The sequence below is a fragment of the Pteropus medius genome, unplaced genomic scaffold (genome assembly GCF_902729225.1).
Source record: "Pteropus medius unplaced genomic scaffold, Ma_sr-lr_union100, whole genome shotgun sequence".
Lineage (NCBI taxonomy): Eukaryota > Metazoa > Chordata > Mammalia > Chiroptera > Pteropodidae > Pteropus > Pteropus medius.
In genome coordinates this window covers 34,286,965-34,313,366 of record NW_024340696.1, presented here as the reverse complement: position 1 = coordinate 34,313,366, position 26,402 = coordinate 34,286,965, and the positions used below count along the sequence as shown (strand labels likewise).

Here is a 26,402-nt window from a genome sequence, read left to right as displayed (position 1 = left end):
GTTGATTAGGCCAGTGACTGAAATACCTACTTTATTAATGGATTTATTCATAGGCAGATTCTCAGTTCTGGCGTTTTGACATTTTTGAAAACAGAGCTTAAAACTCTGGTATTCTCATATTTCAAGCACATGATTAGAGGAATCCAAGACTTCCAGCTTGGATTGCTAGAGTTGAAGTTTATAATGATCTTAATACCCCAATACTCTAATAACTTATTCTAAATAAAACATAATTTACCAAACTGCTCAGAGCAAATGCTGATTTGACTCATAGGGTGGATTGCTTTTTCTTCTCTTACACCTCTGGGGAAGGTCCACGAGCTCCAAGTATCTGTTGTCCTGATTTAAAAGTTACTGGCTCCTACAATCCAACTCATTGTTTCTGAGATAAGGCAGTGGAATAATTTTACTGAAATTACTGCACAGAAAGTACAGCCAGTATAATTTTTAAAGGATAACGTTGGCCTGATGCAGCAGAAAAGATTCTTCTCTGTCTCTTTTGAAGTATGATAAATTTATAGATACTTAAGCACATAGCATCCAGGAATAAAAAGGAGACTTTTCATGTCGTGGCATTAATAAGAAAAGGACTTTTAGGACCAGAACTAAGTTATTCACTCCTTTTAGTCATTTGGAAATGGTCCTCTTGATCATTTTGGTACAGTGTGTTTATAGGAAGATAGGATTAGGAGGAAAATTTCATTTAGGATTTCTTGAAAATTCTTAGTAACTCCTGATCTTTCTGTCTTTCCTAGGAAGGAATGAAATATTGGCCAGCTTATGCCCTCAAGTTTTTGGGATGTATCTAGTAAAGCTTGCTGTGGCCATGGTGCTGGCTGGTGGGATTCAAAGGACTGATGCTACAGGAACACGAGTCAGAGGTTAGTGTCTATTTTAAAATTTTGAGAAGTATTAACATATATAGGAGAGGAGCTAGAATTTTTCTCTGTTTAATAAAAATTGCTTGTTGACCTTTATTTTCCTGACTGTCTACTACTTAACATCTGTATATCAGGAGCTACTTTCTAGAATTCTAAGGACTAAAAGAAATTCTAAGTTTTCCAATGAGTATATAGTTCTGCTCCAGTGTGTAAGGGTGCCACAAAATAAAATCTTTACATTTTCATTACTGTTTTTCATCGGATCTCCAGTCTCTCTTCAAGAGGAAAAGATTAGAAATATTCCTTTCAATGTCTCCCAAGTCACGTCTCTCCATCTGTGACGGATAGTGTGTTTCTCTCAGACTGCTGCTCTCAGTCATCTGCCTGCTGATTGCCCTTCTGCTGGTGGGTAGCAAATGTACCATCTGCCGTGTGGTGCTGCTGTTGGTCACACATTCTAGCAAAGATTACTCTAAGTATGTAATTATGTCCAAATGGCAGAAAGCTCTTCTGTGGCTAACACACTTAACTGACCTGAATCTGGCATAGACTAAACTAAAACAAGACATTGTCAATCAGGCTGTTAGTAGGTACTCTAAAACCATATAGTACAGTATGGAAGTATAATAAGGTTTATGTGTATTGTGTGTTGATTACCACCTGTTTGCTAGGCACTCTGCTAAATATCAAGCTTAAATAGGTGTTTCCTAGTAATACATTTTGAAAATACTCAACTATTACTGAAGAAATTTGATCAGTGAGATAATACATATAACAGGATATTCTTATGTTCTTTGTTACATTTGAAAAATAAGAGAAGTCTAAGATAGGTATTTCATTAAACTAAAATTTTCATAAAATGAAAAGGTTTTCACTTAACTGTTGGAATCATAAGTGATGTGACATTTATAAAGCACTTATAAAGCCCCAAATACTTTTTAAAAAGTGCTTAAATAAAAATACAGTACAATACTTGTATGGCTTGTATGGAAAGATTTAATCACAATAGTTTGGTATTTAAAAATGGATTAAATAAAATCAAACTTTATAAGCCTCTAACTTTTTAAAAATGTTAAACATTTTTTTAAACATCTGGAAATAGTACAAAATCTATTAGAAGTTAGATTTTAAATGTCATTCAGAAATCAAAGATTGCTATTTATAATAACAATTAACTTTTCTAAAGATATTCTAGTTAAATCCTTCCTCAAATAACCTTAACTTAAAAGTACTAAATAAAATATAAATTGTGTTGGCATTTCAAGTAGACTACTTTTTGATTGATTACACTTGTTCATGGGTCTTTTCGTGGGAATTTAAAACTTTACATTATTTTTTCTAGGTGAATCTCATCTTTTATTGGTTGGGGATCCTGGCACAGGGAAATCTCAATTCCTCAAATATGCAGCGAAGATTACACCAAGATCTGTGCTTACCACAGGAATTGGATCTACAAGTGCAGGTATTTTACATGACACTTTCAATTTAATGTTACTACAAAAGATAACAATGGTTTTTTTCCTTATGAAAAGCACCTGTAATTGGATAAATTTCAGGCTAACTTTTGAATTGTCAAAAGTTGAAGGAAATATGTAGCATGTCTTTTGTAGCTCTAAGAAAGTATTTTAAAAACTCCATCATTTAAACTTTTTTTTTCAAAAACTTATCCAATATATCTTTTCGCATCTTAGTTTTGAATGATCCTATTTGATTTTCTTTATTCTCTAGTGATTAACTTCATACATAGTTATGCAAGAAAAAGTCTCACCTGGCATTTTATGAAAATCCAACAAATAGAATGTTGAAATAAATAAGGGGGAAAAAAAATCTCACTTTACAAAAGTAGATGGTGTTGTGCTTAAGGCATTTTCATGCCAATAGATGTCACCAGGAATGGGAGCTTCTATGGAAAATTCTTGGGTAGAAAATGTTTTAGTATAGAAAGTGTATTTTCATTATTGCAGTGTGGAGCTTTGTTCATACATTGTAATGATTCAACAAGTACATTTAAAAGCCTTTGCAGACAGAATGTCAAGATTTGATTATGAAGTGACTAGGAAAAAATTATTTTAAACATGTTTTGGTGCCATTTTATGTGTTTACACCATTTTGATTGGGGAAATATTTTTTCTGTTGTCCTTTAATAGGCCATTGGTTTCACATTTTACAGATATTATTTGCTACTTGTTAGGGGAGACTAATGCCCATAGCTTGTGCTCAAATTTCTTAGGAGAAGCTTATATTTAAAACTTATCATAAAGCAGCAAATGCTCCATTAATGGTCCTACTTAATGAGAGCCCCATTCTAAGGAGCTCTCAGGTTTTGGAATATAACTGAACAGATATTAAAAACTGACAAGAAAGCATTTGTGAATTGAGAGAGGCTTGTCTATTATCCTGAACGAGCTTCAGGATACTGGAAGGGAAGTAGGCAAGAATATAAAGAATACTTCATATGCATTTTAAAATTCTTATGTCCCAGTGTTCTAGAATTCTGTATAAAATGACAACAAATAAAGGTGTTTCCCACGTAATTATGTGGAATGTTTCCTAAATTAATTACATAGTGCCTAGAAATGAGTCTAAGCTATCTGTGAGCTACAAATAATTTCAGAGTATTCAGTTTTAAAGTGAATGGCTACTGATTTACTATATCAGTACTTTTCCCCTTTTTTAATCCAAGATCATAATCCAAATGAGATAAAAAGACAGGTATAGGGCGTATAAATTTTAGAACTATAGAAAAATTATTGCTACTATCTACCAAAAGGGCAGGACTAGCCTTTCTTCAAACTATGTATCACAACCCATTAGTCATAAGTCAATTCAGAGTCAAAACCAGCACTTCCAAAATGAAATACAGTAAGATGCCAGAATACACTACACACAATAAAGGTGCACTATAAGGGTGCATTGCATATTCATGAAATTGTTAAATATAAATGCATTCTTGTTATGGGGTCATACTTAAATTTTTTTTACCATGGATTATACTAAAAAAGTTTGAAAACCACTGCCATAGACTTTCTTGGTAAAACTAGAAACCCCAAATCCTAAAACCAAAGGGTAAGACCACATGGAAGCCTAAGGTTATGTAACAAAGGAGCAAATGCATGCGTGTTCCTCAGACTTCATGAGCTTTTTCAGCTCAAATGACATCCTCATTCCCTCCGACGTACTCACCCATCTCTTCCATGGCATAAGTAATTTGTTCATGTTTACCTTCTCAGGATACAGCTATTTGTGATGATCAAAAAGGGGAAAAACAGTTCTAAACCTTCTAGCTATAATTGATGCCCCATAAATGAGGCTAAACAAGGGGGAAAAATTAATAGTTTCTAATATTTGAATTCTAATTCTATCGTAATTTTTAAAAATTATCTTGAACCATAACATTTTTAGTGAGTTTTTAAACTTCTGTGAAAATTGGCTGTTTATAAATTGATATAAAAACCTAACTCTTAGATGTCAATACAAACCAATATTATTATTAGTCAGAATAAAAACTCAGCCATGAATTGCTTTATTTGTAATTTGTCTTATATATGCTTTATTTATAACAAGCACATATCTTGTCCTTGTTATATTAATCACTGAGCTCTTTGTTGGAAAGTATTTTATTTTCATTTTAATATTTTAACATTTTCTTTTAATTGCAATTAGACAAAAATGAAATTTTCTTCATATAGTTTTAACAGTAGGATGTATTTTGCTTTTAAAACTTATGAACTAGTTAGTGGACAGGATGTTAATAATCTGGTATATTAAATTTCAAAGTTTAACATTTAGCAAAATTTTGCTTCACAAGTTCACTTTTTAGAATGACAGGAAATATGTACAACTTAGATTCCATATTCAAATGCCCTTTTTCCCTTCCTCAAAATAAAAGCTTTAAAAAGTGCAGTATAAAAGTTTTAGTTATGAAGGCACTGCATAACTCTGCATCATATGGCTGATGTCTTGCTTAGCAGCAAGAGTAATGAAAATATTCTACACTTAATTTAATGGAGTGTCAAGAAACTTTTGAGGAAGGACCTAGCTCTCATCAAAGAAAAAGAACCTTTTGGCCCATTTAATGCTTTCCAAGATTGCTTTAAAAAAACCATCTGGAAAAGCTATCTAGACTATATCAACCACAAATATGCCTAATCATATTCTGCATGAATGTCAGGGGATATGAAGGAGAGTACAACATGTGTGAAAATATATATATGGAGAAGAGTACTACATGTGTGAAAATATATATATATTTCCAAAATAGTAACTTATCTTGTTACGATAAAGCTAAATATACCTTTCTAAATCCACTGTTTTTATATAAATGCTGTCAACAAATGACCTGTCAAAACAATTTTAAAGAGTTAAGTTTATAGTTTTTTTATAAATCTAATGAATAGATCTAAGTCATTATACTCTCCTATTCTTAAACTTAGGGAGTTTATATCTGCTCTTGACGTGTTGAATTCACGGGATAATAATGCTGTATGATTCAAGGAGTGCTCTGATGTCCTAAACTGTTACAAAAACAGAAACCATAACCAGAGAACTTTATAAAGAATTAACGATATTTGTTATTACCTTATAAACCAAATTGAATGCTAACATTATGTGAACTGTAACAGCCACAGGAGGCTTCAAGATGGCCTGGAAAATCAGATCCTAAAGTTCTTGGTAGCATATGGTTGACTTCCAATCTCTTCTTTAAGGACATGCCAAAAAAAAAAAAAGGAAATTTGCCCCTTGAATTATAAAACCAAATTGTGTTACTATAGGAAAAAACATTTTAGTTGAAGTGAACTTTGTTCTTTTGAAGGCCAATAAAATAGTGGTCCAAAGATTATTGTCCAGGAGGCTAAAACATCTTTACAACCTGGTCTAATGATTCATATTTCTTTATAAGTGCTTTAATTACATATAGAGAAGAAAACAATATATATGTTTTGATCAGATTAGTTTCAGAACAAATAAAATAACACATTAGAGAAAAAAATTACTTAAAAATAGTTGTATTTATATTCCACAATTTGCTCAAATACTGGTTTTCTTATAAACTTTCTACAGGATGTTTTTTTAAACAAATTCTTCACATTGTGTCTTGACTATGACTTATGGAATTTCAGGGAAATAGTTCTGTATGTTTTTATAGCTTAATTTGTACTAAAAGGATGGCAGGTAGTCACATGCAGTCCATGTGGGATTCTAGCATGACATTTAGTGAGTTTTCTGACGTGGACCATCCCTTTGATGCTGAAGGTAATGCATCTGTTGAAAGAAGTGATTGTAGATTTGGATTACTGCTCTCTGCATCTTCTAGTTTTTCTGTGTTGTCTTCCCAGTTAATGTGGAATCTTGTGACTCTGGGATTAGATGCCAAAATGTTCCTTTGAAGCTAGAGGAAGAAGGAAATATATAATGATAAATACTAAGAAAATTAGATCCTCATACACAAATAGGAGCTTAACAAAATGGTTCTATTAGCACTCCAAAGGGCTACGTTCACATATGTACAAAGGTATAAGTCAAAAAAGCACTTCAAACATAACTAACAAACAAGGACTAGGGCTGCAGCAAAGAAATTATTTTATCCTAATGGAAACAAGATATGCAGAATCTGAAAGAATTCATCCACATCTTTTACTAGCCAACAAAATATCTACCTACCTCCTCAATACTTCTGTTTCATAAAAGGGAATCTTCTTTTTTGAAGGTGAATGGTTCAAAAGATGCTTTTTTAAACAAACAATATGCTCTTTAGATTGAAGTGGTATCTCTTCAGTAATATTTCAAGGAAAATGAAAAATTTCCCCAATATAAATGTTATTGGTGGTTTCCTAACTTTTAATTATTATGGCTCATTGTCAAAAAGAGTGTTCTAGTTTATTCTCTTTCTCCTATACAAGGCACCATATAGGTAACTAATCAGATCAGTGGAAGGTCTTACACCAGGATAAAAAACATTCTAGTCTTATTTTATCAGAAAGAACATTCCATTTTACGCCTATGTAATTTTTCTTATATGAACTGGCAGGTAGTGGTGTGTTCAACCTCAAAAATCACCAGTCATAAAAACTGTTAAAATTCCCAATAGAAAATCATAAAGTACTAAGTATTGAGATTTCAGTTTCGCACTCAGAAGCTAAACTTGTTTTCCATCACCAGAAATATTTAAGACCTTTAGTTTAACCTCTAGGAATAGCAGATAAAATAAGGCATATAGATGTTCCGAGAAAACAATGTTCACATGAAAAACAAACACAAAACTTCCCCCCACAATTTTGGGAACAGTTACAGACAAAAATATTATGGAATAATCAGTACAACAAACATGAATTTGAATGAACAGAATCATGACGTATAAGAAATGCCATACAGAAAGCCATTAACAAAGGTCTGTTTCTTACAGGAGACACTTTCAATTTCTTAACATGTCAGACTCTCAAGGTGCCTGACCAATATTAATGACTAATGACTCATCTGGAGAGATTTGAGGTCATCCATTAGGAACGATTTAGTTTGCCCAGTTGGTAAAAGGACCTCAAATTTACTTTGTCTCAAAGCCATTTTCATAGTCTACTATGAAATGGCAACTGCTTAAAAAACTGTATAGTAAAAGAAAACGCAATAGTCAGAACATTACCTTAGAAAAGTCTGGTTTTACTGGTGGATTTTCCCTTAATTCTGTCTCAGTATATTCATTATTTACATAGTAGCCAACTCTAATAAATTCTTGACCTCGATAGGTGCATGTAATTAGCACAACGGTGACACCTACTGCATCTGCATCTGGAATGAGTCCTGGATTAGGTGCATCAGCCTAGAATAAAAAGAAAAGAAACACATCACAAAAGACTGTTAACTGAAAGGAAGACTGGAGTTCTGACTACCTTGTGCACTATCAGTTGAGGGCACACCAACAAAAACTTGAAAATCATACTGGGGAAGGCAAATGCTCATTTCTGAGACTGATTTATAGCCAGAAAATACAGTTCCCATGTTTCTCCACAGTATACCTAAGTACCCTGAGTACTTGAAAGCATCGCTACTTCTAGAAGAAAATAAATCTGGCTGCAGCATATTGTCATTTATGAAGGATTATGCAATATTCAATTATGAAACCTTTCAGAAAATATAGTAAACATATCAATAGTCTTATAATTTTAACCTGTCATAACCTTCAGACCTAAATTAGTTTATTACTAGGAGTACTACCAGCATTAGCTATCTAAGCACAGATGTAGTCCTAATCCTTCACCAGGTTTTAAAACTTCAGATTACCCCCATTTCTAAGAGATAGAAATCTCAGTTCTTTAATTTCATTTACAAGGCCCTTCACAATTGTCTCCAGCCAACATCCCCATTCACACTCCCTGTAACTCCGCACCCCTTATTCTTGTTCTGGAATTACAAAGATTCTTTAAAATGCAATAATAATCTCTCATGCTCTGTGCCTTGCATATACTGTTCTCATGGCCTAAAGGTCATTCCTTAAAATTCATCTTCTGAAGTTTGCATCAAATGTATCCTTCTTAGTGAAACTCTTTCTAATTCAAAAGTTAGAATAGCAATTTTTTTTTGTGCACTCATATTACTTGACACGAATCCTCTACTAATGGAAGTCTTTTTGTGCTCTCATAATACTTGACACAAATCTTCTACTAATGGATGTCTAACAATCTAAATAGGTTTACCTTTCAATCTTGCCTGTGATTCTAAGCTTTATCTTGGGCAGGAGTCCCATCCAGTTCATCTTTATAATCTCATGTCCGGCACAGCTCTGGGCACACAATATATACACAGTATTTTGAAATTCATTCATAACTTAGTTTCTGCCCTGAAGTGGTTTATGATCTCTTTGGAGAGATACCAGAATGGGGACAGAGAGTCTGTCCTGAGAACATGCTGTTTATCTTAGAGATCCTGTGCACCCTCCTCCCCAGAGGGGTTAGGTTACTTCCAGGGTACCCAGAGATTCTAATGTACCTGGAAGTGGGTAGAGATGGGAAATAGAGACTTCAGTATTGCTAAGGAGCTGTCCCCCATATCGCTTCCCTTCCCCTCAGCAAATTGGTTCTAGGCATGTTTGTGTTTTAAAACTTGTTTGGCAAAGGATTCAGCTTGAGCAAATTCAAGTAGAAAAACCTGTAGGCCTCTCTGATCATTTAGATTGGAGAAGTGATAGACAGAGATCTTTAACACACTTATGAGAAAGGCATGTTTATTATGAGAGGCAAAATCATGGCAGACAAGAATACTATGGCAGTTTGTTTAAGGCACAGAACAAAAACTGTATTTTAGTCCCTTTTTGCTGATAATAGTACATTTTGTACTATTATGGTCAGCTGAAACCATACGATCTAAATCGAATACGCTTCCTCTGTGCTTTTGAAAAACATGTGCACTGATACCAAGGTAAAACCAATGGACAATCACTAGAAGCAAATTTTTTTTTTCCTATAACACTCCCAAGCTTTTAGCTTAGAGTGTTCTTAACAACAAACACATAGAAAAGATTTCTAAAGGTTTGTTTTGAAAATGGATTAGCAAGTTTTTATAGTAGCATAAAAAAGTATATCACTACATGTCAAACTAAGTTTCTTAACATGTCATAAATTATCATCGGTCAAGTAAGGGTTCACCAAGCTTGTAGGTCAAAGCAAATACTGCTTCTTTATATGACAATTTCAAGAAGCTAAAAGACTAAAAGTTTCGTTCTAATTATAGAAATAGGGCACTATTTGTCTGTCTTAAATTCTATGAATGTTCTTATGAGATAATATAGTATCCATATTTTATAGATGACAGGAGTGTCTGAGGGATGTTAGGGAGGCTGTCACATGTGCCTAACAAGCAGTGAAACAGGATTTGACCTAGGTCTATAACTGCAGTGCTTCCCCCTATACCACTCATTCTCCTGTACCCACATCTTTCACCAAGGTTATGCACTCACACAACTCAGGTTAACAGCACTTTTAATTAATAGATTTGAGTCTTCTAGTTAATATATTTGAGCTTTTTAAACCATTTGTTTAGGTACCGTAAATTATTTCACACTTGTTAATAAAAAGCACTAAGGCTAGGAGACCAAGATTCTGCATTCTCTATTTAGGAGAGGGGAGGGAAACGTAGCAGCTCTAAAGGTACCATTGGTTTGAGTGATTCTTGGCCTATATCTGACCAACAGTATTCATTTAAATTGGACCCATCCGTGAAGTGAGAAAATGGGGAGTCAGGGATAGAAAGGTAATTTTCTCTCGGGATAAAGGCTCTTCAGTGGCTTCTATTTAACTGATGAGACTCTTTGTATAGAAATAGTTGTAACAAAATTAATTTAAAAACTTGTAGCTACTTTTTGGACTATTATAAATATTTCCCTCTAATAAGGATAATTGGAAATTGAATAGTTTTATACAACAATTTAACATGAATTAAAAGAAGTAACACTTTTGAATCAGAAGATAATCTGAAGTCTTCGCACAGATCCAGTATCTGAGAACATGATTTATATTAGAATTTCCTCTCACAAATAATAAAGTAGTAGATTTATAACAGTAATCCTCTAAAAAATGTGTAGATTAGAGGCTTTAGTAAAGTGGGGCTTCAATTCCAGTGACCCAAGATCACACAGTAGATCTCTAGTAACATACCTGTTAACCTAGCTTAATTATGTTGAAATAAAGTTGTTTTTGTTATATTATGGCTGAAACCATAACATGAAGATGCATATTACTAACTATACTAGTTAGTATGCATTTTGATAGGGTTGCTAGACAGCTACCCCCTTGAAAGTCTGATACTAAGGGACTATTCACAGGAAGAGCCTAAAATTAACCATCATGTGCGCCATGACACAGTATAAGGTTTACTCCATGCTGTGCAAACCTGGAAGTAAATATCACATCAACATCCCTAGCACACAAAATCGAGAGGTGGCGTTCCTTTATGACACAGTGACTTCCTAAAACATAGAAGCAGATAAAAAGTGAATGCAGCAGAAGCAGTGATTTAACCCCAAAGGGATAAAGACCATGAGATATAGTCTGTTTAGAAACATATTTAGCATACCAAGAATAATCTTACCTGAAATACAAACATATGCCTTCCTGCAGGAACAGGGCCCACTAAAACAGAGTCTAAAACTTGATCGTATTCTTCACTTTCTGCAGAGCCCACATAGATAATTTTCCATTCCAAGTCTAGGGTTAAAAAACAAAACATTTCATATTCAGTAATTACATTACAAGATGACATCAGAGACCCTTTTTATGTCCACTTAGTTATTTACTGGCTGCTAATACTGGCTTCTCATAACAGAAAAGCACTGAACTACTCCTTAGGAAATTCTTACCTTTCGTACCCAAGTTTCTCAAAATGCTCTTTCTGTGAAACACTGGTTCATGCATAGGGATCCTCAAAAAAGACCAGAAACTTAGGAAATGCTTCATAAAGCACACTGACAGAGTTAAGTGTTTTGAAACATCTTTTAATAAAGACCAGTAAGGTTAAGCCAGCATTTCCCAAATTTATTTGGCTATGGAATCCCTCCCCCCCCACTTCATTCGTGTCACATTTTAACAATTTACTAAACACTTTGGAAGGACTGCCTCATATTATGTTACACAGGTCCAAATCATCAAAGAGCTCCAAAGTGGAAAAATCCAAAGTAGAAAAAAGCCAACTTCCCTGTGGCTCAGAAGTAAGGGACTTCAGTTCATCAACTGACACAGGACCACAACCAGGTTTTTTCCCTTGTGTCATGCAATCTTTAAATTGGGAAGGGGGAACCAAAGATCTTTTACCACTTGATACACGAGTATATACAGTAAGAACAGGCATGAAGAGGAACAAACAAGACACACTGAAGTACAACCCAAGACATTTTATGTAATTCAGTCATATACAGTTCAAATTTTATTGAGCACCTCAATGTGCCCTTTGAGGAGAACCCAGAGATGAGTAGAAAGACTGATCTTTTGAAGGAGCCTTCTCTTTAGAAGAGGAAGGAGGAAACTCTACAAATACAGGTCATCTGAGACCTCCTGGGCCTCTTAGGGTGTTTAGCACTGTGTGTCCTGCCTCTTGGATTCACTGCACTGAGACTACATCAGCACTCCCAGGGGGCTGTTTCTGGGTCACTTGTGGAGAATCTAGTTAGTGCCACTATGTGTTGCCTTTTTTGTATAATTGTGTAGATATTTTTGTTCATTAAACAGATACCATAAATAGCATAGCAATGCTACTTATTCCCATGGTATTTATAAACTGCAGTTTATTGAACTAAATAAAGTATAAGGTTTATACTTTCTTTTATCAAGTCAGTAATCATTTCTGAGGACCTGTTATGTCATGGCTCTGTCCTAGACTAGACCATTTTATTTCCAGCTTCTTGCATATTTCCAGATTCAGGGCCCTGCATCTGACCTCATTAGATTATCTGTTTGTTGGTGAAGATTAAGAGAGGAAATAAGCAATATAAATATCTAGTCAGAAGAAGCAGCAAGTATAGAAGCCCACAGGTAGTAAGGTGCTTGGCAAGAAAAAGGAAGGCCACTAGGGCAGGAGCAGAATGAGCAAAGGAGAAAATAACCCACCATGAGATTAGGGGTGAGAGGCGTGGTCAGATATGCAAGGTTTTGCCATCATAAGGACTTTAGGCTTTTACACTGAGTGGCATAGGAAGCTACTGGAGGGTTTTGAGTGGAGTGACATGATCTAACTTTCATTTCAGAAGGATCATTTGGGCTGCTATGTGCAGTATAACCTATAAGAGAGCAAGAGAAGAAACAAGAGGCCATTTTAACAATTGAGGCAAGAAATTATGGTGGCTTGGACCACATGCAGCCATGGGTGTGAGAAGCAGTCAGTCTGGATAAATCTTGAAGATAGAAGCAGCAAAAGTCACTATTTTTTGTGAGGATAGGGGAGGGAAACAATTAGGAGTTAGCTTTGGACATGTTCAGTTTGTGATATCTACTAGATATCTAAGTGGAGATAATGAACAGATCTAGTCAAAATTTGGAAACTATCAATAAGTGAAGCCTTGAAAATAGGTAAGATTTCTAGGGAGTGAACTTTGGGGCTGTCCAAAGTTAAGAGGTCAGGGAGATGAGGAAGAATCCATAAAGTAGGTTACAAAACAAGTGGCCAATGAGGTGGGTAACCAAAAACCCAAGTGGCATAACTTTTAAGATGGGTGTGAAGGTTATTAAACTAGCCAAGTGAAGACTAGGAATTGTCATGTGGAGGTTTTCATATTTTGTTCACTTCATATGTATTTGTACTACTACATACAGTGCTCTTGGCCTAATTGGTATAAGTTGGCATCTTAGGACTGACAGGAACAGTCATGACTTATAAACCTTTTATAAAATACTATGTGCTGGGCATTGGTCTTGCCACGTCACACCTGTTGTTTACACTTCAACAGCTTTATCATATGGATTTAATTATACCTATTATGCAAGCAAGAAAGTTGAGGCTCTGAGAGGCTAAGTAATCCAACCAAATTCATGCAGCTAGTAAATCAAAGAATCAGAATCCAAGCTATGTCTCTGCAACTCCAAGGCCTGAGCTCTTTCCAAAAATGTAAGATAATTTCTTCCTTTTCTAGCTCTCAAATGAATAGTGGAATAAAAGAATTGCAGGGAGAGGGGAGACATGGGTGAGGGCAAAGGCCATGGGGAAATAATCTAGGCTGTTAACTCAGGGAACACCTATACCTTAATTTTTATGGTTATGGAATGCCTGCTGTACAGTACTTATTCATAAATCAGCCATCAGTTGTATTCTTAATTTTTTTTAACCTAGCTTTCATTCCCCTGCCCCTTGTATTGGAAAAAGGGATAGGGTCAGATGCTTTACACAGGTTATCAGTTGAAGGAGTTTATTCATATATTTAAAAAGTTAACAGTTTCACTTAAACATAGTAATCCCAGCCTACATGTAGCTCCATTTGTGGTGGGAGTGAGAGAAGTCACCATGGGAATTTTAAACTAATTACACTACTTGGGAAGACCTGTGGTCTATTGGAAAGTATGTAATCTTTGGAAATTAGAACAAGCCTGAAGTCTGAAAGTATGAAGCACCATACTCAATTCTGGTACATTGTAAGTATTCAAACTGAGGGTAGCCTAATTATTATGTTGATCAACTTTTTTTTTTTAATGGCCCCATTCAGTAGAGAAGCAGAGAACCAGAAACCTATAACAAAGACAGCAGGAAAGTCAAAATTTATACAGAAGGCTTGGTGACTGACCATCAGATCAAATATATCCAAGGCCTCTAACTCCCTTGTCTGACAGAAAAGACTCCGTTTAATCTGCGGATTGCTGTCCTACCCACTGTCATAAGCCTTATATTAGAAACAACTAAATTATCTTAAAAGCAAATACTCCTCAAGGCTTTTTTTAAAGCAGAGTTACAAGGCAAAAAGTGAAAATATTTGGAGGCTATTAAAAAGCTAAAGTATGAAAAATGGTTGCCAACCTCTGCTTAGGACTTGAGACAAAATTATAATGGGAAAACTTCTCTTCAGAATATTTGGTAGTTTCATTTCAATAATAGATTTTTAAAAGAACTACAATAGTATAAAAGTATGGAACTTCTCATAAGCCTTTGCTAAGTAAACGCAATTTCCTTAATTCACACAGCCTCTAGGTGGAGTACACAAGCATGGCACCTTTTTGAAAGATTCCTTTGCAGCTTTGGTATGACTCAGCTTAAATTCTTTTGAAAAAATACTAAATGCCCAGTCTAGGCGCCCTGGGAAGTGAAGTATACAAGTGGACGTATCGTTGACATTAGTGCCGTAAAATTTCTGATGTGATTCAGTTAGGTTCTGAATAGATCCCAGTTAGAAATGGAACATAGTTCTGCATCCATGATGGCAGGTTTCATCCAACGTCAAAGCCCTGTAACAACATCCTTTATAACTGGCTCCTAAAATAGAAAGAATCACTTGAAGAATACTTATAATTTGAAGAATTTCTAATGCCTAAAACACTAAGTTGGGATGGACTGATCAGTAGTTTCTCTTGTATTTACCCATTTTTATATGCAATTGGCAATAAAAGGGAAAAACTACAGACTGGGGTATAAAAAAAATGGGCCTGGTAGCCCAAATGTTATAGTCATACTATGATAAGTAATCAAATGGTTTCTGAGTAATAAAAAAAAAAAAAAAAATCCCTTTATTTTTATTATCAATGGCCTTAGAAACTAGTTTAACAAATGAATCATCTTTCAAAATGTGCACTGTGTATTATACATGTGTATATATGCTTTATATATGTATTAAACTGTATGGAGGAGCTCAGATTAAAGTGTTAATTATGGTTCCTTACAGGAGTGAGATGAGGAATCCACTGGTACAGAGGACTCACTTTATGGCTGTACAACTTTTTAAAAGTTTATTACAAGGAGCGCATAATTTTATAATTTAAAAAATTAACACCCTATGTAAAATACATTTTAGAGATTATAACTAATTTTCAAAGTGAAAATGCTTTACGTGCCTTAACAATAATTTTAAACGCACTTTGCTAAATAGTTTTGTAAATAAGTTATGTCCCCTTTTTAATTGTAAAATTACCACCGATGTTAAACGTTTTTTCCCCTCAAATTTTGAAAATGAAGCACTGGATTATTTTAATAAAATCACAAAAAAAAAGACCTTGGAAAGTTTTAGCTTTCTAAATATTACTGCACATATTAAAATTATTTATTTTTTTGAAGACCTTAAAATGTACTTAGAGAAAAATAGTAAAAAATTTTGCATTGCTGTTAAGACTTTACCTTTTATTTCCTAGCCCACTTTTGTGTTTTATGTTCAGGGTGTTTGGATGTGGAGTTATTTTAATTAGATTTCAACACGTTCTTGAAGAAAGTGTTCTTTCAAACTACTTAGAAGCCAGTGATTAAGTCCTGTTAATTATCTAAGTATTTTACTTATTTCTGCTCTTGGGTTAAATGTAACTTTCTAGCTTAGCAATAGTTTCTTCCTGAGAGACAGGAGAGAAGATTTCGGTCATTAAAAGAAAGGAGTCCACGTTTGTCCGGGCGAGCCTGCGCGCGAGCATCCCGGGCGCCCGGAGCATCCCAGGCGCCGGCCCGGGAGCGCCGGCCCGGGAGCATCCGCGGCCCCCGGGGAGCGCCGGCGCCCAGCCCGCGGCGCAGAGCCTGCGCCCGCCTCCCCCGCTGGTTGGTCGAGGGAGCCAGAAATCAGCGCGAGGACAGCCTCGCTCTCCTCCCCAAAGCGGCCGGGCATGGCCACCCAGGAGAGTACGGAAACTCCAGCGTAAGCTCTAAAAATGGATTTGCCTTTCCACTCGGGGGCAGGAAGGTGGGCAGGAGGGGCGCCGTGTTCGTCACCCGCGAAGAGGAGGCGTCGTGACGCCAGGGTCGGTGGCCCAATTCTCTACTCTGGGTAAGATGGCTCCGCTGCTAACTCGCCGGCGCGACCACACACATGCCTCTACCTTCCCAGCCTTACCGCGGGGACCGTGGAGGCCGCGGCGCGGGGCCAGCCCGGCGCAACCCCGGGCCGGAGCCGCCAGTGCGGGTGCCGGGCTCGCGAGCCGCCCGCCCGCCAGACAAAGCTGACAACATGGCTACCTCCGCTCGAACAAGTTCCTAGCAAGTTGAGCCGCGGCAGGCGCCCGGGCTGCGGCCGAACGCCTCGCGCCCCTCGGCGGCCGTCGTCCATCAACTTCAAGTTTCCTTCCGCAGAGCCAAGCCCGCAGCCCGCGGCCCGCCCGGCGCCGAGCACCAGCCGCCCGCGCGAGGCCGGGCCCGGGAAACTTTCAACGTCTGCAGCCCGCAACTGACAGCCCGGTGGCGGGCGGGTGCCCGACTCACCTTCAGACAGGTCCTCGATGCATTCGAAGGTGATCTCAAACTGGAATGGGTTGTAGAAAGGAGAAGGATTATCCAGCACCACTACATTGTTCACCTGAACCTTTGCCATATTTTGAAAAAAACAAACAATGGGAACGGGGGCTTGTTGCGGCACAATAAAGTCCAGCGCGCGGCCGCTCGGGAGAGCGCAGACCCCCGCCCCGGCGCCGGCCCGACGTAGTGCAGCGGCGACTTGAGAAACTTTTTTTTCCTCTTTTTATTTACACGGGAACACTCCACAGTGTTTTGCAGCTTTCCTATTTCACTAAACTACAGCCCATTCTGCTCTGATAACTAGCAGCGTTGCTCGCGATTGGCTGCACCCGAGCTCTGACCCTCCTCCTCCAGCGAGGGCCTCGGCGGCGAGCAAGATGGGCTCCCGCTCCCGGAATGGACTCGGAAACTTTAACTGCGGCTCCACCTGCTGGTGTGGATTAGGACAAAGGCGGAGAACAAAGTGAGTGGAATACGGGCTGGGAGGCCCTCGCGGAGGCCGCCGCCGGCGGGGGGGAGGGGCGGAGCAGGCCCCGCCCCCGGCCCGGCGGCTCCCGCGCCTCACGTAGGGCGTGGCCGGGGCGGGGCGGGGGTCGGGGAGGCGTGGCCGCAACAGGGAGGCGTGCTCGCAGCGGCGAAAGCGGCGGGAGGGCGAGATGCTGGGCGACGCCCGCCCCTCGGGTTTGCTTCGTGGTTTTTTTTTTTTTTAATTCACTCTTCTTGAGTCCAACGGCTATGGCTGCTCTGTACTGAATTTAGCAGATGTGATTGTCTACAGATTAAGTTCAGCTATCTATGTACTGGGTAATATTTGGGGTAGGGAGAAGGGTTGGTTGCAGTGGAAATAAATTGCATTTTTATAGATCGATGCCAGCTCGAAAGGAGCAAAGCCATTTTGAAAATCTAGTTCTTAGCTAATATCTGCGTTTGGGCACAACAGCGCTGTTAAATAGATACAAAATGAAAGACGAGGAGACGCTTTAGCACACAGATTTTGCTTGAAAATATGAATACGTAGTGTTTGGGCTGCAGCGGGGTCGTCTTTCTCCCTTTCTAATCTGGAAAGCCCTAGAATAAGGAAAGATTACTAGAGGTGTGATTATTACATCCCTGGTTGCTGCTGTTTGGTGGGCATAACAGGGACATAAAAGGAGAAAATGGAATTATCAGGAGACCAAAGGGCAACATTTAATTAGAGATAAGGGGAAAGGAGAGTTGAGAACACACAGGCATACCACGACATGATTTTCAAAAAAATTATGACTTAAACCGTTAGTAAATAAAAATTCACAGCACCATTTATGAGTTCTGAGGAGCCTTTGATTGATTCATCTGTATTCAATGTTGATTCATTTATGGTGCATTGACTACCACCGTGGGGAAAGAGAACTTTTAACACATTCGTGAGGTTGTTAAGTAAGGGTGGTGGTCTAAAGTATAAAGGCTTGTGTTATTACCAGCTTTTCATAAGCCATCATTTTCTTAAGTGTTGTGAATGAAACCACTAAACTTGGCTATTAAATTCAGAGAGAAAATTAATTCTTAAGTGTCATCTGTGCAGAAAGAGTTTTTTCTAGTATAGTGCTCAGAATTTTGAGTTTCATTTTTTAGGCATTGTTCATACTTAAGTAGGTTGCTTTTAGTGAGACTTCTTCATGTAATGGTCTTTTGAAAGTTAATATGGGACAGCTAATACCAGGCCTCCCCACATTTAGGAAAACTACTTATATGGGGGTCCTGTTTTCTTGTCAATGAATTAAACAGTGAAACAGAACCTACCAGAAGTGGTTTCCTCAAGCCCAGTTATTTGTGTGCACTGGAGTGTGAGTCATACTTTGGTTATAGGCACAGATTAGTGTGATTGATAAACTATTCTTTGTTCTTATTAGTGCTGGTCCTAAGGCTAGCTAAGATAAGGTGTAAATTTCTGTATGCCGTAAGACACTAAATGTATAAGATAAATCACCATTCGAAGATTAAAACATGACTCCCTTAAGAATGGTGTGCTGTTTTCTGATTATTGCAGGCCCTCTTAAGAGATTATAATTCACTTTATAAAAATGACATTGTAAGCTTGATAAGATGAAGTGCGTTTTGCTCTCTTACTATAGGTGTGTCATAATGTACATCTTACCATAAAACTCACTTTTGTTGGATATGTAGCATCAAGAACTAAGAAGATCTATCTACCTTGATACCACTGGTTTGGCTTATTTTCTTTAAAATCTTTTAACATGTCACATACTCCCTTAGAGTTCACTGGAAGCCACAGGAATTGGCTCCAGACCTCTCATATTGTCTGTCCTATCTTAACCATCTTATTACTGCTTTTCAGAAATATTGAAGAGTTTTCAAGCACTCCAGTAGTTTTCTCACCATCGACAATACTTTACGAGAAAGACCAAAAGGTTTCCCAGATGTGCCCTGGCATATTTGTAAATTAACTGGCATGTTGTAGAGGGAGAAATTGTAAGAGCATCATTCTGCTTTCAGAGACAGTCTATAGGATCTGTTTCTGAACAACTTTTTAGTGACTCTCAAACAGCTAACTATATTGCAACAGATGAGTCACCATGAATGCCTTAATGTATTAAGTACCCAAGGAGGCCCACATGATGCTTGGAGAGCTACATGGAATGTAATCCCCAAATTGCTTCTTTCTGTACAGATTACTTGAGGCTGGCTGAAAGACGTTTTTTGGCTCTAAAATGAACAAAGCCTAAATTAGTGCCTAGGACAGAGATAAATGAGCCCAGTTAGCTATTGTTTGGGGCCAAAATGTATTCCCTTCCCAAATTTATATGTTGAAGCACTAACCCCCAGTACCTCAGACTGTGACTGTATTTGGTGATAGAGCCTTTAAAGAGATGGTTAAGTTACAATTAGTCCCTTAGGGTGGGCGCTAATCTAGTCTCTACCTGGTGTCGTTCAAGGAGGAGGAAATTTGAACATACTAAGGGTATACATGCACAGAGGAAAGACCATGTGAGGACACAGGAAGAAAGTGGTCATTTGCAAGCCAAGGAGCTAGGCCTGAAAAGAAACTAACCCTGCTTATACCTTGAACTTGTACTTCTTGCCTCCAGAACTGCAAGAAATACATTTCTGTTATTTAAGCCACCAGTCTGGTATTTTGTTATGACAACCCTAGCAAACTAATATAGCTATAATTTTTGTTAGCACAGAATTAAGCTTACCTGGTAACCTAAACTTATTTGATCCTCTTATTGGTCAGTTATTGAGTGCTTTCCGTGGTGTGAAGTGAAGTGGTCATTTAGCTATGCCAATAGTTTGTGGCGTAGTGGGGAGTGGTATGCTGTAGCTGTTCTTCAAAGGAAGTACCTACTATTAGACATACAGCTTAAATTCTGAAGACACAAGATGCAGTTTGCTTCTATGGTTCATATCTCCTCTATAGAGGGCTTTTAAAAAGCTTAAATTTGAAGTTAAATTGAAGTCACACACAAAACAAGATGAAAGAGTGAGTTAAAGTGTAGTACAACTAAGAAATCAAGTCTCAGTGCCTGCTGCAGAAGTTATCATAGGAATGGAAGTGCTTACCTCTTGCCTTTGTTCAAATCCTGGATTCCACTTGGGGTAATTACATTGTATTGAATTTTCTTTGAAGAGACATTTACATTATTGTCCCCATCTTTTAAAAAAAATTTTTATTTAAGGCTTATTGTAATATGTTCTTTAATTAGTTTAAAGGGCCCCCTATTATTAGTTATAGAATGTCAAAATTTAATGATACTTTTAACTAAAATTTTATGTATAAATGTACAATGTAGAGATTTGCTGGAGTTTACAGGCATTTATAACAAATAAATCTTACAGTAATGATTTTAATAGTAACAACTCATTACATAAGTACAGAGGGCATTTTTATGTGAAATTATTATCTAAACCTAAAAGCAACAAATGAACAGAACCAACAAACAGAGACTCGGGGACATGGACAATGGACTGGTGGTTACCAGAGGGTAAGGGGTGGCAGAGGAGGAGGAAGGTAGATGGGGTAAAGGGGGTCAAATGTAGGAGGGTAAGGAGAATGCGAAGTGGGTAAAGGGGATCAAATATATGGTAACTGGAGGAAACGACTTTGAGTGGTAAACACAATAGAATCCAGATGTCAAATTACAATGTACACTTGAAAATTATATAATTGAATTAACCAATGTTACCCCAATAAACTTAATTTTTAAAAAGTTAAAAAAAAAATTACTGTGCTAGGCTCTGTGGAATATCCAAAGACAAAACATACATGGGCATTATCCTCAAAGACCTATGGTCTAGTAGGAAAAATAAGTATGTAATTAAGTCAGTATGATAAAGAATAGAAGGTAATATGGTATCACAATAAAGTCTGTGTGTGTGTGTGTGTACTGTGTGTACAGTAAATATATGGTATGTATATATATGCGACATATATGTATACATACATTTCGAGCCTCACAACATCCTAGTAAGGTAAGAGGGTAATGTATTTTCCTCTCCATGTAGCAAATGAGGGCACTAGTGCTCAGAAACCCATTCCTTTAATTGCTGCCCTAGTGCTTCTCTACTTTTTCTTCTCTGTGTCAGATAATACTTAACATGGACTTTGTATATAGAAAAAGCAATTAGTATCGTTTCTTGGAAGAACTCACAGGCTAGCAGACATTGTAGTAATGACCTGATTAATTAACTCTTGAGGAATGAAGCTCCGTGAATTAGGTCGGTGCAGGTATATACAGGAAGTAAGAGGAGGCCCCAGCCATGGCAAAGCTGGAGTCTCCCCATTGAGATAAAGCCTCCTGTTGTAGAAGGGATGACTGGGAGATAGAGGGGATGAACCCTCAATGCATCTGTATATTTTTTATAAGGTTTCCATATTTGTTACATAAAGAGCATCCCCCTTCCCTATTCTGTGCTCCACTTCTTTAATAATAGTTTCACTGTTTTGTATTCATTTCTACCCACTGTTAGGTTAGAATTTTGTTGAAGATATAAACTCTGTGCCTTTATGCATAGCTGGACTACACTGTTAAACACCCTTAGGATAGCTATCAATGATATCAGTCATCTTTCTGAAGCACCATAATTATGTTTTTTATTGACAGTTGCTGATGTTAATATCATTCTGACCAGAAGAACATGGATGGAAATGCATAATACTTGTCTGTTTCTTGTATTTAGTTTTTAACCATGTGTTCTTAGTCCTCTTATAAATGAAGGTCCTTCTAAACTTATTTTCCTCTTGACCTCAGTCTCTACGTATAATCCATCTTCCTTCATGTTTTACATTCCATCCTTCTCTCCAACCTTCCACCTCTCCCATTCATCAGAGGCTCTCTCCTTTTCCTAATAACCAGGAGAAATGTTGTGATAAGTAGAGAGGACTCAGGTCTTTAAAACATCTCTTGGCTAGACCACTGCTTGCACAAAGCCACTGCTAAGCATAGCAGCTTTTTCAGTTGGTTACTATAGAGACAAACGACAGTAAATGGAGACATGCTTGACAGAAGCTAGGCAAGTAAGCTTCGTGAGACTGGATGCCTTATATACAGGTTTATTGGAAAAGGTCAAAAACTGAAAAGGATAGGAAGGTAAAAGTTTTCACAAATGAGCTAGTAGATAATTAATTGGTAGATTTTAGGTTGGTAGAAGGCCTTGAATCCAGCATACAAAGAATCCACCTCCAAGTTCCCTGGTATGATTACACAGTGATTTTTTAAAAAATAACAACTATGCTGTGAACGTTTTATGTACACATTTTTGTGTGGGATATATGTTTTCATTTCTCTGGGTCTGTGCTTAAGAATGGAATTGCTAGGTCGTGTGGTAGCTCCTTATGAGGAACTACGAGACTGTTTTCCCAAGGGGCTGGACCATTTTACATTTTAGTCATCAGGCTAAAAATGTAGAGCATTTTTCATTTGCTAATTGACTATTTGTGTATCTTCTGTGGAGAAACATCTGTATGGATCCTTCAGCCATTTAAAAGTTTGGGTCATTTTTCTTTTTATCATTGAACTTTAAAAATTTATTCTAAATACAAGTCTTTTATTAGAGACATCAGAAATTTGTATTTATCAGGTTTAGAAAAATTTTCTCCCATTCTATGGGATATCTTTTTATTTTCTTGTGATTGGCTTTTGCAGCACAAAGCTTTTTATTTTGATGAAATCCAATTTATCTATTTCATCGTTTTTTGCTTGCGCTTTTGGTGTCATTTCTCAAAAACATTGCCGAATCGAGAGCCATGAAGATTTACACCTGTGTTTTCTTCTAAGTGTTTAATGTTTTTAGCATCTTACATTTAAGTCTTTGATCTAGTTTGAATTATTTTTGTTTATGGTGTGAAGTAGGGGTCCAAATTGCTATTTTTGCAAGTGGATGTCCAATTTCCAAGCAGCGTCTTTTGAAAAGACTATTCTTTCCTTAATGAACTGTCTTGGAACTCTTATAAAAAATGAATTGACTATAAATAGATGAGTTTAGTTCTGCACAATCGATTCAGTTCTGTTGGTATATATCCTTATGCCATTACCGCATTGTCTTGATTATTATAGCTTTCTAGTAATTTTTGAAATCAGGAAATATGAATCCTCCATATTTGTTTTTTCCCCCAAGGTTGTGTTGGCTATTTGGGATTTCTTGAATTTCCATATGATTTTGGGATCACTTTGTCAATTTCTGCAAAGAAGCCGGCTGAGATTTTGATAAGGATTGCATTAAATCTGTAGCTCCTTTGGAGGATTGTTACCATCTTAACAATGTTAAGTCTTCCAGTCAGTAAATATGGACTATGTTTTCATTTATTTAAGTGGTCTTTAATTTCTTTCAACAATGCTTTATAATTTTCAAAGTATAAGCCTTATATTTTGTATTCCTAAGTATTTTATTCTTTTTGATGCTATTGTAAATGGAATTAGTATTTTAACACATTTTTGTATTCTCCATTGCAAGTATATAGACATAAGATTGATTTTTATTTTATTATTTTTTAAAATTTTTATAAGAGTCATTTGAGCCAAACTGACAGTATATGCTAAGGAGCAAAATCTCAAATGCTCCCAACATATGATTGATTTTTCAAAATTGATTTTGTCTCCTTCAACCCCGCTGAACTTATTAGTTGTAATACATTTTTAGTGGATTTCTTTGGGTTTTCTATATGCAGAATCATTTCATCTGCAAACAGAGATAGTTTTACTTCTTTTTTTCCTGGATGCCTATTTTTTTATTTTTTGCCTAATTGCCCTTCCTAGAACCTCCAGTACAGTGTTGAATAGATGTAGTGAGAGTGAAGTGTCTGTCTTGTTTCTGATCTTAGTGGGAAAATATTCCATCTTAAGCCATTAAGAATGATGTTACCTCTGGGTTTTTTGTAGATGCCCTTAATCAAGTTGAGAAAGTTCTCTTCTGTTCCTAGTTGTTGAATTTTGTCAAATGCTTTTCCTGCCTCTGTTGAGATGATCTTGAGCTTTTTGTCCCTTACTCTGTTAAAATGGGAATATTACATTAGTTGATTTCCAGATGTTGCACCAGTCATGCATTTATATAATCCTTTTTATGTATTGCTAAGCTTGGTTTGCTAGTATTTTGTTGAGGATTTTTGTACCTGTAGTCATAAGAGATATTGATCTTTAGTATTCTTGTGATTTTCGATATGTGGATAATATTGTTCTCATAGAATGAGTTAAGAAGTGTTCTCTTCTACTTCTAAAGAAGAGTTTGTGAAGAATTGGTATTCCATTCTTTAAATGTTTAGTAGAACTCACCATGAAGTCATCTCAGCTTGTAGATTTCTGTGTTAACTACAAGGGTTTTAACAACATCGTCAGTTTTCAAAGTAGTTACAAGATTGTACAAGTCGTCTTTTTCAAGATAAACTTTGGCAGTTTATATATTTCAAAGAATTTGACCATTTCATCTAAGTTATCAAACTTAGGACATAGAGTTGTTCACTATATTTCCATATTATTAATTCAGTGTCTGTAGGGCCTATAGTGATGTCTTCTTTCATTCCTGATATTTGTAATTTTTGTCTCCTTTTTTTCCTTGATCAGTCTAGCCAGAGATTTATCAGTTTTTATCAACAATAACTACTCATTATGTATCATACACATTTCAAAGAGCTTTACTTATATTCTATTTGAATATCCAAGAATATATAAAATATTTTCTATCGTTACCCCCCGTTTAAATGAATAAACTGAGGCCTGGATATATTAAGAAACTTGACTACAGTATGATAGCCAGAATGACAGATCCAGGATTCAAATCCAAGTCTAGGTGACTCCATAGCCTTAGCTTTTGACCACTCTGCTTTATTGACTTGTAGAAAAGATGAATTAAAATCAAATAAGATATATAAAGGGAATCTTCTGTGACTGGGAACAAACTTTTCATTTTCATCATTGGACTATAATATCTACTGTTATTTGTCTTTGGACCTTTCTCTGTAAACAGTATATAGTACAGAACCTCTTGTTATAATATCTCTGGAGATCCATTTGCTCCTTCCAAAAGTTTAGACCACTAACGAAGAATATCTACCAAGGAGAGACAGAAAATTTGGAGACTTCTGGTTGTTACAAAATCTTCAACACCTGTTAGATTTTCAGAGCATTGGGTCTTCTGAGACCTTCTAGTGACTGGACACCTGAAGTAGTTGTCCTGATGTCATTCATTCTTAGTATGCTAGAAATAAAAGCTGTGACCCTTCCATTTAAAATGCATATATTTGTTTCCCTTCATAGGTATAAGATGTGCTTTTGAAAACAAAAGCTGACACAGTGTGCTTGTTTTCTTAGGTCTTACAGTAACTGCTGTAAAAGACTCAGGAGAATGGAATTTGGAGGCTGGAGCGTTAGTGCTTGCAGATGCGGGCCTTTGCTGTATCGATGAATTTAATAGCCTCAAAGAGCATGATAGAACCAGTATCCACGAAGCAATGGAACAACAAACCATAAGTGTTGCTAAAGCTGGGTAAGAGTTTCTTTTTTAAAAAATCTATGGGAATAGTGAAATTAGTTAATAAATGATTATGGAAAAATGTGAAACTTACTGAACTGCAAGGTACGTTTGGTCCTCTCAGGAACTGTCATTTAACACCCTTTATGGCACATTAGCTTTCCCATGAAGGTGAGTGAGAGAAGTAACATGATTTGTTGGGAGAAGGAAAGGGAAAACTAAAGTGTAAATGTTAAGTTGACTAAATTCATGGAAGGGACTTATGAAGAGCTTTCAATGCAGAGTTCAACTCATTCTCTCATTCAATAATTGTATGTCTACCCTGGATGTATTATTCTGTTAAGAATTTTGAATATTCAAAAAGAAAAGACCATATCTGCTTTCAGTGGCATTATCCTTATATATCTTAATGGAAGATTGATCAGAGCATATGGAAAATGAAATAATATATATTACCATAAGATGAAGTACCTTTGTGACTCAAAGAGGTTCAGGAGTTGAGGTATGTGAGTCCCTGGATACATAGGACCAATGAGGGAGAAAAATAGGCAGGTTCAAATAGAAATCCATTCATCCAGGCCCTGAGGTGGTTATAGGAAAATTATTTGGCTACAAAATCTGGCCACCAAGCAGGCTGCCAGGTCATCCAAGCAAAAGACAGAGCTGGAATTATCT

At 36.8% G+C, this 26,402-nt stretch overlaps 2 protein-coding genes across 11 annotated transcripts in view; one reads left to right on the top strand and one right to left on the bottom strand.

Moving 5' to 3' along the window:
• The window catches only part of MCM9 (minichromosome maintenance 9 homologous recombination repair factor), a 63,620-nt gene that overhangs the window by 11,173 nt on the left and 26,045 nt on the right, over positions 1-26,402 (top strand). For 6 of the 10 annotated variants that reach the window (XR_005654680.1, XR_005654681.1, XM_039871283.1 and 3 more), the window contains exons 6-8: positions 756-881; positions 2,224-2,343; positions 25,568-25,742. Coding sequence is in view for 8 of the 10 variants with exons in the window: in XM_039871283.1 (XP_039727217.1) it covers positions 756-881; positions 2,224-2,343; positions 25,568-25,742 (421 nt within the window). In the remaining 2 variants the exon portion in view is untranslated. Of the gene's footprint in view, positions 1-755; positions 882-2,223; positions 2,344-15,222; positions 15,951-25,567; positions 25,743-26,402 lie in introns of those variants that run through there. The other 4 variants (XM_039871265.1, XM_039871275.1, XM_039871301.1 and 1 more) reach the window with 3 other exon arrangements.
• Positions 4,408-17,171, bottom strand: ASF1A (anti-silencing function 1A histone chaperone). Its single transcript, XM_039871324.1, has 4 exons — positions 16,734-17,171; positions 10,959-11,074; positions 7,519-7,695; positions 4,408-6,270 (listed from the first exon to the last, which is right to left on the bottom strand). Exons 1-4 carry the CDS (start codon positions 16,840-16,842, stop codon positions 6,058-6,060), a joined length of 615 nt encoding a protein of 204 aa, XP_039727258.1. The 5' UTR covers positions 16,843-17,171; the 3' UTR covers positions 4,408-6,057.